General features: G+C 46.6%; 1 protein-coding gene across 3 annotated transcripts in view; it reads left to right on the top strand.

Moving 5' to 3' along the window:
* The window catches only part of LRRC20 (leucine rich repeat containing 20), a 73,208-nt gene that overhangs the window by 22,991 nt on the left and 38,165 nt on the right, over window positions 1–12,052 (top strand). For all 3 annotated transcript variants that reach the window (XM_074339541.1, XM_019712462.2, XM_074339540.1), the window contains one exon: window positions 10,198–10,347. In XM_074339541.1, the coding sequence (XP_074195642.1) occupies window positions 10,198–10,347 (150 nt within the window). The remainder of the gene's footprint in view (window positions 1–10,197; window positions 10,348–12,052) is intronic.

Below are 12,052 nucleotides of genomic sequence, written 5' to 3'. Positions count from 1 at the left end.
TGTATCCATTCCTCAGTCGCTGGACATTTGAACTACCTGGTATTTCTACTTTTTGGCGATCGTGAATGATGCTCCTGTGAACGTGTACATACAGGTTTTTCCTGGATTCTTGTTCTCATTTTATGGAAGGGGACACTGAAGCTGAGGTTAAGTAACTTGCCCGAGATCCCACAGCAAGAAATCCCCATCCCAAGAAAAGCCTCAGTTTGGATCCTGAGGAAGAGAAAGAGCTCTCAGGCCCGTGCTGCAGCCACCTGTTCCTTTTTACGTTCTGGCTCTTGTGTGGTTGGAGAGTGTCCAGATGTCGGGTGTGATGGCTACTGGTGGGGGAGCGCCAGAAGCTCTGCTTTGTTCTCGGAGGCAGACACTCTGCAGTCAGGTCATTTACTAGAGAGGTTGGGACCCGGCAGTAGGTCAGTGAGAAAGCACCTGGAGATTCCCGATTCCCAGTGTGCAGCGTTTGTCCTTGGACTGTTGGCTGCACTCTGCAGGAGGTGCTCCGAGCTTGCCGCTGAGGGATTTCATTTCAGCCCTGTTATCCTCGTCCCCATCAAGACCACCTCCACTGACCCAGACTTCTCAGCACTAGAGGGAAAACATTCCCCAGGGGTAGTTGGATATTAGGGATGTTGCTTTTTTTTAAAAACTGAGGATATTTGTAAGAAGTAATAAGTGCTTGTAAAAATATCCCACAGTACAGAAGTCTATAACATAGAAAGTGAAAGAAACAACTTCCCTAAACCCATGGCCACGTTCAAGTTAAATGGTCTCCGTAGGTTCCCAGAAGATACCACGCCCAGTTCCTCCTTAGCCTGAGCGCCTTTCTGCTCTTCTCTCTCACGACCTGCCAGTGCCTAGTATAAGTGCTGTAGTGGTGGAACTTGCTAGATTCCTGCAGTCCTCAGTCAGCTCCTCCTCCACCTTTTCTCTCCAAGTGACATGACGTGGGGAAAGTCTGGGAAAGGCTGCTGTAGATATTGGAAGTTAAGCACCAGCAAAATCCCTGAACGTAGTTTTCTCTGGGGAAGGGGATTTGTCAGGAGCGGGTAGAGCCTGGGCTCCTATTTGTCTTAAACCTTCTAGAGCTAGCTAGCTCTGTAAACACTGTGCACAAATAACTGTTACCCCCCCCCCCCCCCCGCCAATTATGCACGGTGGTGCCTCGGTGCCATGTCGGAGCCAGTCTTTGATGACTGGTGCTTTGACTCACTCTCTGCATCCCACACCTCTAGCTTTGGGGATCAAGTGGCATTTCAGAGACTGGCAGCCCGAGTCACAGAGGCTCAGCTGTGTACAGTTTTGCTTTTTATGCCAGGATGCCAGCACCCAGCGCTCAGCTCCTAAATATACCTGGTAGGGCTGGGAGTTTTGATCTTCTGGAAGTGGTGCTGGCTCTGCCCAGCAGGCACAGATCTACGTTTTCATGTTCATGTTCCAGAAAAACGTGTTTTCTGTATGTCAGCCTCCTGAATGAGAGCCCCATCTCACTTGGGTCCTCTGTTCTGATGCCCTCGCACAATCCCATGTCTTATCTGGTTAAACTGAGCTCTCTCTCGAGATAGGGCAGCCAGAGAGCCTGGGTTTGAATGATAACTCTTCTGTTTACTTACTTTGCCTCAGTTTCCACAATGATAAGGCAGAGTGAACATAATAGCACCTACTTCATGGGGTTGTTAAATTAGATAAGATTTGTCAATGTTTGCAAAAGTCTCAGGCACATAGGAAGGGCCATATGAGGGTAGGCTTTGATTATATTGCTGATTTTTAGGACCGTCCTCTGACCATGGCAGGAAGTGAGTGTAGTGCAGTGTAGACTAATGTAGTGCCATTGAAAGACCATAGCTTTGCAGCTGGACTACTCTGGTTCAAATCCCAGCTCTGTGCTCATGGGCACGGGGAGCCCACTTCACCGAGCCCCAAATCTCCCCGTCATATTGCATGTTCTAGCCTGTTCTAAAGCATGACAGTTCAGACACATGTGGCTGTGGCTTGCAGCCTCTTCTCTTTGACAAAGTGCCTTTGCTCAGTAGAATCATGGAGTCACAGAATGCCCAGCCTGGTTGAGACCCCAAATCCCATAGTCCTGACCTTCACTTACAGAAAAGGAGACAAGGCCCCAGAGCAGGTGTTTCCCGGAGACCCCATGGCTGACGGTGGAGGGGCCGCGATGTGGGCAGGGGCCTTCTGAGCTCATCCTGGGACTGCTTCATACTGAGGGTCACCTGTGCCTCTTTCAGAAGCAGAATCAGGAACAAGGCAAGAGAGAGGGATGGAGAGACAGTGGCTCTATCTTGAAATATCGTGTCTGAGGGGACCTGGGAGGCACACGGGGCAGACTAACTTTCCATGGGGTGAGTCAACCTAAAGCCCCTACACAGGCGTGGACCAATCAGCACTCACTAAATGGGAGTTATGTCATTATTGTCACCATGATTGTCAGCCAGGGCCGAGTAACTGTAGCTGGATGGAGGCCTGGTCCCTCTATGCCAGTGATTCTCAAACTTGAGTGGGCATCAGCGTCAGGGCTTGTTAAAACACAGATGGCTGGGCCCCAGCCCGGAGCTGATTCTGCAGGTCTGGGGGGGCCTGAGAATGTGCATTTCTAACATGCTCTGGGGCGATGTTGATACTGTGGATCGAGGGACCCCACTTTGAGAACCACTGAGTTGGACGTGCCCTTGCCCCTGAGGGTGGTCCTTGAGCCTGCCTGGTAGAAATGCAGGCTCTCGGGCCCTGTCCCAGACCTGGGCAGCGTCCTCAGCCTAGCAGGACCCCCGGGTGATTCTTACTGGGAAATTGGGAAAGCCTGGGCTAAATGACCTCCAGTCTCCTAATGCTGAGATTCTGTGAAAGAAGTCATTTGTGAAGAAAAGACGTTCTGGGTGGGACTAGGTCACCCTGGCCAGAGTCCTGCTTAGGAGCCTTGCTCATGGTCAGGCCGCAGAGCGCAAGTCCCTGCCAGCCCGAGTCCCTGACATTTTCTTTCTGTGACTTGGATCGCAGGGACTCTGTGACCCTCTTCGCATCCCCCTGCCAGGCCCTGTCACCCGCCCCACCTCTCAGCAGGGACTGAGCAGGGATCAGAGTTCTGTGTTTCTAAGAAACAACATGAACTTGATTCAATCTTCTTGACTTCCTTCAGAATGTTCTGTTTACTCTGTGGGTTTTGCTGGTTTTGCCCAGGTTCTGCCCACCAGTTACTTTTCATCAGGCATTTATTAGAATTAATGCGATAACCTTTAATAAAAGGCCCATGCATTGAATCAAAAGCTTTTTTATTAACACAGTGTACTGGCTTACTTAGTGGTTTACGGAGATGCAATTTGGCCTTCCTGCAATAATAATTATAATTATGATAATCATGCCTTGTGTTTATTATAGTGACTTCCCCCAAGGATCTCTGTTCTCGACTGCAGCTCAGGTATTGGTGGCTGGGGACGCTGGGCTAAGGCACGCTTGAGTCTAGCTGCTGTCCCTTGTCACTAGTACTCCTGAGCCCCTGTTGGGGTCTGAGGGCATGCATGCACCACCAAGTAGCATGAAATGGTGCCCGTGCCAGAGCCTTCCTCTCTGAGGACTCTCGGAGCAAGGGCAAGGCTCCAGGAAATTGGAGAAGGCAGGGCTTGGAGGTGGAGTCCCAGAGGATTAAAAGTCCTCTGGGCCATGGCGCCCCCCAGCTTGCCTTCCCTCTCGCCTCTGCGACCCTAGTAATCTCATTCATCAGCGTCCAGCCTGAACTCAGGATGACCAACTGTTCTGAGTTGTCTGGGACGGAGGAGGGGTCCCCCAGGATGCAGGACTTTCAGTGCTGAAATTGGGAACGTCCTGGATAAACCAGGACAAGTTGGTCAGCCTCCTGGAATCTTTGCATTTAGAGTCTTTGTGCTCCATCATCTTACCAAAACAACAACTTACCTAGCAACACGAGCCTCATTTTCCTCCTGTGAAGGTAACTCATGGTTCTTATGGAAATTTAATGACTTAAGATATAAAAAGTGCCTAGTACCGTGCCTGGCACATAGTAGATACTCAGTGGTGTTAGCTAGGTTTGTTTTCCTGAGTTGAGTGAGACTTTCGAGATCACCCAGCCTCCGGCTGGTTCAAGAATCCTCTCTGTGGTGACCCTGCTTGATCACACCCCTTGATGTGGCTCTCACTTCTTCACATGGGAGCCTTTTCTTTATGACTGTGAACTATTCCCTGTCCCGTCAGCTCTGAGGCCCACAGAGAATGGGACCCTCTTCCTGATGACATCGCATGGCTCCTTGAGGGTATCTCGCCTGTCTCCAGCCTGGGGCTTCTCCTCCCTGGGTGGAATGTCCCCTCCCTTAGTGAGACCTGGCCCCCAGCCTCATCTTGGCCTTGTCCCCTGGAAGCAGTGCTATCTTCCGCTGTAGGCCCTCGGGCCCAGTATGGAGCTTAGCTCAGCTCAGGAGGCTTTCCTCTACTGCCTACAGGTATGGTGGGTATAGATGGTACCCATCCTCCTAGGCCTGGAGAAGAGTTTCCTGAGAACCAAAGGTGATTGGCTCATGAAGAAGGCTACGAGGCCTCTTTCCCCTAAATCATGGAAAGGCCTGGGGAGTTTGGAGCCAAGGCCTAGTTTTCTACCGAGGTGTTCAGCTTAGACTCCCCTTTCTCTGGCCCGACCTAGAGACAGGCACCTGGACAGATTCTTGACTCGGGGCAGGGCAACAGGATGGCTTCTCCATCAGCCTAATCTCCTCCCCTATATTTATCAGTAGTTTCCTTATGTGTTAGAGGGTATAGTTCTTACAACCCAGCACTAATAAAATAGTAAGTAGTACTTTTTATGGTTATTATTATTTGCCCCACCAGGGAATGGACATGAAGTATGATTTTTTTCCCTTGTGCACAGATGGGAAGATGACTGGGCAAGGTTGAGATTTGTTCCAGCAAGTCTGGGGACCTGCATCTCCATTTTCTTGTCCCAGGGACCGGGAAGAATTGTTCCCAAGATCATAGACCTCTCCTCTCAGCAGGGATTGGAGGCCACGGGTTAGGGCTGTGGCCTGGATGGCGGGGAGGGTGTTTGCGTCATTTACCATCCATGGCAGTCAGACAGTGCTGAGCAGGAGTTTCATGGACACCAGCCTCTGGGGTCAAAGGTCGTGTCCCCAAGAACAAAAAAAATCATAGGGAAGTCACAGGGCATAATGCAGAATAACGCCTGGCACACAGTAGGGCCTCGATAGCTCTTTGTGGAGAATGAATGAAAGGAACATGTGGATACGTTCCAGCCCTCAGCGCCCTCCAGGTGTGGGGCGAGGGCTTGTGTTGCTTGAATTGAGACTGGAAGACAGGGCGCTGTAAGTTTGGGGTGCTGTGTGAACGGCCCAGGTGGTAGAAACAAGGCTGTGGGCTGGGCATTTCTGGGCTAATCTACTTGGGACAGACCTCTGCTTTTGAAGACCCTTAGAAATAACTTGACTAGCTATGGCGTTATGTCTCTTCTACCTTTATTGTGACTCTACAATCACTGTGTGATTCCTAAGTGGTGCCTGCGTCCTGAAAGTTCTATCTCATAGTTTCTGCTCCAATCTAATACAAAGAGTTGCTATCTTTCTTTCATGCATCTGCCTTTCTGTTTCTCTTATTATTATATTTTAAATTTTATTGGGGCATATTGGGGGACAGTGTGTTTCTCCAGGGCCCATCAGCTCCAGGTCGTTGTCTTCAATCTAGTTGTGGAGGGCGCAGCTCACTGGCCCATGTGGGAATCGAACCGGCAACCCTGTTGTTCAGAGCTCGCGCTCTAACCAACTGAGCCACCCAGCCGCCTCTCTGTTTCTCTTATTGATGGGAACTGGTTTCCTCAGTTTATCCTTGAATTTGCAGGTTATTTTTTCCAATAAAAGTTATTTTTATGTTAAATTTATTTTTTTATTTTAAAAGTAAAGCATCACTATATATATTTGAAAATATATTTTATAAATATGTAAAATATTTTATGTAAAATATAAATATGTAGTGGTACTTTACTTACTTAAAATAAGCAAACAGTGGGACTATGAATAGTAAAAATTGCTCAAATTCTTTGTAATAACTGTTTACCATTCTGGGTATTTTCCTTTCTGTCTTTCCCAGGCATGCATACTTTTTCACATAGTTGGAATTACAGCATGCATGTAAATTTTATATTCTGCCTTTAAAAGACCTAAATACTATAACTTGAACAATTAAACAAGAAAAACAATGAACAGACATAGATTGATAATACTATTTAAGGAGGTCTGCCAACATTTGGGGGAGAAACAATGCCAGAACTCCAAACAGAAAAATAGCGAGACATGAACAGGATTTTCCACAGGGGAAACAAAAATGGTTAATTAACTATAAAAGATAATCAATCTCATTATTGAAAGAATTACAAATTAAAATAAGGGATACCATTTCCCCTGGTCATATTAACAAAGATTTTCAAAAAGTAATCCTCTTATTTGTTAGACAGGATATGTAAATTGATATAAATATTCTAGAAAGCAGTTTGGCAATACATATGTGAAGCCACGTGTTTGTTTACTAATTATATGTCCTATCTCGTGACTATCTTATGTTCCTGTCTCTCTTGGGTGGTCTCAATTTTTTTTTATTGAATTATATTGAACATAGATCCTTTTTCACCATCTGTTGCTTCCTTTATTTTTATTTTAAGTATCTAGGTGTTTAATATTTCTTTACACAGTTAGTTTTGTTGATCTGTTCCCTTGTGATTCCTTTGTAGCTCCTAGCTTTAGAATGTCATCTTCATGTAAGAGGTCATATAAATGTTAAATTTTGTTTACTTCTGATTTCTGTGTTTGATTTCAAAAAATATTTCAGGTGTAATTCTATCTAGAGTTCATTTTGATTTTTAGGTTAATTGAGAGTCTCTCTCTTTTTTGTTTCCCCCAAATTGTTAATTGGTTATTCTAGCGTCAGTTATTCATCCTTCCCTTCCCCAATTTATTTGTGAGACCTTCTTTAGCACTTATTAAATTACGACATGTTACTTATGGACTAAATTTTATCAGCTATTACTTTCTACCTATGATCTGTTTTCTCTAGTGCCCTCTGTTTAATTATTGTAGCCTTGGGGCAGCCGGATGGCTCAGTTGGTTGGAGCGCGAGCTCTTAACAACTAGGTTGCTGGTTCAGTTCCCACACGGGATGGTGGGCTGCGCCCCCCGCAACTAGATTGAAGGACAACGACTTGACTTGGAGCTGATGGGCCCTGGAGAAACACACTGTTCACCAATAAAAATTAAAAAAAATATATTGTAGCCTTATAATATTGGTTATCAACACACCTTTTTCTTTTTTAGACAGTCATGCTTGCTTATTCCTCCAGCTGAAATTTAAAACCATTTCATCAAGTTGAAAACAAAAACAACCAAAAACTTTTTTGGTATTTGAGTAGGAGTTACATTAAAAAATTTATAAATCAATTTCTTTTTTAAAAAAATCAACATTATTTCAATATTTTGACTTGTCATCAATGAACATGTTACAGCTTCACAAATAAATCCATTTTTAAAAACATCTTTGTGAACTTTTCTACTTTCCTTAATACTGTTCAGATACGTTTCTCATTATGACTATATATATTTTATATTATAGTTGCTGTTTGTTGCTGGCATATAGGAATATTATTGATTTTGTCTGTTTATTTGGCTCAAATACTTTGCTGAGATCTTTTTAATTTGTGTTGTGAGATAACTTTGGATTTTTAAGGTTATGCAATCATTTCATATGCACATAATAATTACTTTGTCTGTTTCTAATGTTTATGTTTTCTATTTCTTTGGCCGGAACTTCCAAGACCATATTCAGGGGTGCTGGTGATTGATGGAAGGCATCCTTTTTTGCTCTTTGTTTTAAAGGGAAAGCTTCTGACATTTTCCTTGAAATTGCTCCTAGCTTATAGGAGAGCTATCACTTCCACCCAAAGGGGCTGATATGATTTACAACTACAATACAGACCCCTTTTTAGCCTTTTATGCGTCTGGCACAGAGCACTAAGTGACTAGTTTGGACGTGTTTGCGCCTTCTAGACTCTCTAGCCTGCCCCAAACGTTGAGCCTGCGGAGCTACTTCAGTTCTAGCCCTGATCTCTACTGAAAGCCTGACTTCCAGGGATTGGCTCCCCCTGTAGGACTTTGCACTCCCTTCTGCCACCCCCACCTGCTGAAATAAAAGCTGTGGTTCTTTGACATTGGACAGCAGTAGGGCTGGGGTCACCTAACACAACCATGGACCAGAGGAGGCAGTAAACACACTTCTCCATAGGATACCCTACATAGGACCCCAGTGGACCCTCAGGCATCTGGACTTTTGTTCCTACCCCACCTGTCCCCTTTCTTTCTTTGAGCCAGCTGAGTGAAGTCACCAATACCCCTCCCCTTCCCGGAACCTGCTAGACTTCTGCTGGCACTGTGCTCTGGGGGTCTTCCCAGTCCAGTGGGAAAGCAGACACAAAAGGGGCTTAATACAATACAGGATGAAGAGGTTTCATTCACACTATATGAGACTTAGAGGCTGCTTATGGCAGTCAGAGAAGGCTTCTTGGAGGAGGTGAGACTTGAGCTGGTTTTGGAGAAACTGTAGGAATTCTATGATGCAAATGAGGGAGAAGGGCTTCAATTCTGATTATTTCTATAGACTTTGCATTATTGTTGCTGTTCAGAATTGGATCTTTATAAACTATCTTTTCTTGCTGTCTATTTAGGAAATTATTGATTTTTGCATATTTAATTTGGAATAATCTACAAAGGCTTAGTGGCCTGGGGGAAGCCTGGCCTCTTTGGGGAAAAGACTAGAGTTTGCTGAGAGAGAAGTGGGGCAGTGCTCCTAAGTCAGTGAGTACTCCTGGGGTTCAGGGGTTGGGGGGAGGCGGTGATCACCAATGAGTAATGGGGGCACATAGAAAGGAAAAAGAAAAACAGCATCTGTAGTATTCCTGCTGCATTCCTCAGGCAATTTGTTAGTATAGTTAGTACTTTTTATTGCGTTTAATTTTCCTGATAGCCCTGTTAGGCAGATACCCCCATTTTACAGATGAAGAAACTGAGGCTCAGGGAACTTATATGACTTACATGAGCTGGGTAGCCTCATGTTTGAGCCTCCGTGCTGCCAGTTTCCCCGCAGCCATATGTATAAAACAGCTTTATTGAGATAATTCACATAGCATACAATTCATCCATTTAAAGTCTACAATTCAGTGGTTTTAGTATATTCACAGAATTGTGTAACTATTACCACAATCAAATTTTAGAATATTTGCGTTACCCCCACAAAGAAACCGTCATCCTTTCGTCGCCATCCCATAATCCTTCCATGGCCCCCATCCTACGGTAACCACTCATCTACTTTCTGTCTCTTGTATTTGCCAGTTCTGGACAATATATATAAATGGCCTCATACAATGTATGGTCCTTTGTGACTGGCTTATTTCACTTAGCATAGTGTTTTCAAAGTCTATCAATATTGCAGCATATATCGGTACTTCATTTTTTTGTTTGTTTTTGGACATTTGGGTTGTTTCTATGTTTTGGCTAATGCTATAATGAACATCCATGTGGACACATGGTTTTATTTCTCTCAGGTATACACTAGGAGTAGAATTGCTGGGTCACAGGGTAACTCGAGGTTTAACCATTTGAGGAACTGCAAGACAAGTCTCCACAGCAGCTTCCCTGCTGCCTCTGGGACGAGGCTTGTCGTCAGAGGGATGGGGCTGGGAAGAAGGTCAAACCACAAATTCTATGTGGATTGCCTGTTTTCAGAGAAGTAGCCTATTATAAAGTACTCCTAAAACTGCAGCTTCACTGTTGAGTCTTTGATGGTTCCAGAGGGACTTGTGGATTCCGTAGGGCCTCAAGGACATTGCCATCAATGGTGGTCGTCACTGTACCCTCAGAGCTCTGCCTTCTACATTCCGGCTAGGAGTCTGTGGGAATAGAGAAGGTTCTGGAATAAATCCTAAGGTTCAGGGTGTGAAGTAGGGACAAGTGGGATTTGTGGTGATGAAGGCTCTTGGAAGAGGGAGGGCAGGGTTTCGAGCTGGCACAGCGGGGGAGGTAGGCAGGAGAGCAAGAAGGCTGGGAAGAGAGACTGGGTTGGGTCCATGTGGTTTGAGACCAGTCCTTGGGCAGCTGTGGCCCCTAACTCTGGTCTGTCTTTGTTCTTTGGCTGCAGATCTGGCTGAATGCAAGCTGGTTTCTTTCCCCATCGGCATCTACAAGGTCCTGCGGAATGTCACCGACCAGATCCACCTCATCACACTGGCCAACAATGAGCTCAAGTCCCTCACCAGCAAGTTCATGACCACGTTCTGTCAGCTCCGAGGTAGGCTCTGGTTAGTTCAGGCCAGGGGGCCGGCATGGCTAGCCCTCATCCTTCAGGCGTGCGACCAGGGCCAGTCCCCGGGCAGCTGGACCTGGGAAATTATTCCCAAGGGGAGCCTTTGAGAATGGACCTGTGTCCTCACTGCAGCCTGGAAATCTCTGTCATTCCTGCCCCTAGCTGGCTATGAATCATATTGACTAATGGTCCAGGGTGTGGGTCCTGGAGTGATTTTCTTGTTCCGAACAGACCAGCTGGATGTTTAGGGTCCTGAGGCCCAGGAGTCATTGTTTCTCTCTGCACTTGAATGAGTCCCCCAATCTAGCATTGTTTCCCTGCGCTGCTTTCTCACTTCAGGAGTGACAGATGCTAGGAGTGTTTTCTCTGCAGGGTACACACAGCAAGTGGACAAGGGTGCTTCGCAGGGAGACGGGCAGGAGGCCAGCAGGTGGGCATTCTGGATTCTTTTGAAATGGCTCCTCCAGATGGACAAGCAGGATGCAGTGGCCTCTGTAGTGCCCACTCCCCAGTCTACAGAGTAGTCCCTCCGTTCTTCTGAGAGAGTCCAGGGCCACTCAATGGCACGTGTGATGGAGCTGCGACCTGGGCATTTGACATGTGTTTGCAAAACGGTGGGGCAGGAGAGTTGGGGAGAACACAGGAGGCATCACCTTCCTGCCTTCTGGAATTCGGTATCTGACAGGAGCATGAAAAGGCTCTAAGAGCCTGTTTAGAGAAACCAATATCTAAAATGCTGGTGGAACAGGAGGAACTCGAGGAAGCATATCTCATACAACTGATTTTTGGCTTCCTGGAGGAGGTGTGGGCATTGAGCAGAGCCCAGAGGGGAGAGGGAGGCATGAATTGGCAAACCTGGTCCAGGGACAAGAAGCAGCTTGTACACCTCAGGTGGGAGCTACAGGCAAGCCCTGGAAAGAGCACGGGCTGGGTACCCACACCAGGGCAGGGAGGCAGGACTGGTCTGTGGAGTCATTTCTGAGGGAACCGCACGGAGCTCGTTGCCTTGGTGCCTAAAACGACTTATACTAAAGTACTTATGCCTGGGAGTGGGGGGTAAGACTTGTCTCCCCAAAGATGCCTGTGGGCACTTGTACCCTGGCCTGCTTTCCTGCCCTTCCTTTTTTTGTGACTGCTTCTTTACACCAGTGAGATGGGTCCTCACAGCCAGCAGCCCCTTTGGACCCGCCACTCTCAGCCCTAGCTCCAACTAGAATCATCTGAGGAGCTTCTCTACAAACAGTTGCCTCAGCTCTACCCCAAGACCAGCTGAATCAGAATGTCTGGGCCTGGGCCTGGGCCTGGGCCTAGGAGTCTGTTAAAACCCACCAGTCATTCTAAAGTGCCAGCAGCCAGGGTGGAGACCGTAGTTCAGGGGCGAGAAGCACAAAGGCCTGAGCCTAGCATGTAAGTAAAGAGTGAGTCACATTGGGCCTGTACAAGAGAGCGATGGGGACGGTGGCAAACCGCTACGTGCTCTGGCAGATGTGCTACAAGATTGTCCTGATGGTTTTATTCAATAGAAGCTGGAAATGGGGATTTTCATGTGAATTTTACTCGTTTTTACATAATACTAAAGTGAGAAAACACTGGATTTAGGCCGTGGGTCTGTAGTTGGGAGAATCTCCCATAAAATATTAGAGCTACCTCTGCCGCCTCATTTCTTGGATGGAGAAGGAAGGTCAGGGAG

Source organism: Rhinolophus sinicus, linkage group LG07, assembly GCF_036562045.2.
Source record: "Rhinolophus sinicus isolate RSC01 linkage group LG07, ASM3656204v1, whole genome shotgun sequence".
NCBI classification, from domain to species: domain Eukaryota; kingdom Metazoa; phylum Chordata; class Mammalia; order Chiroptera; family Rhinolophidae; genus Rhinolophus; species Rhinolophus sinicus.
The sequence above is the reverse complement of the archived record's forward strand: the minus strand, read 5'-3'. Positions and strand labels throughout refer to the sequence as shown.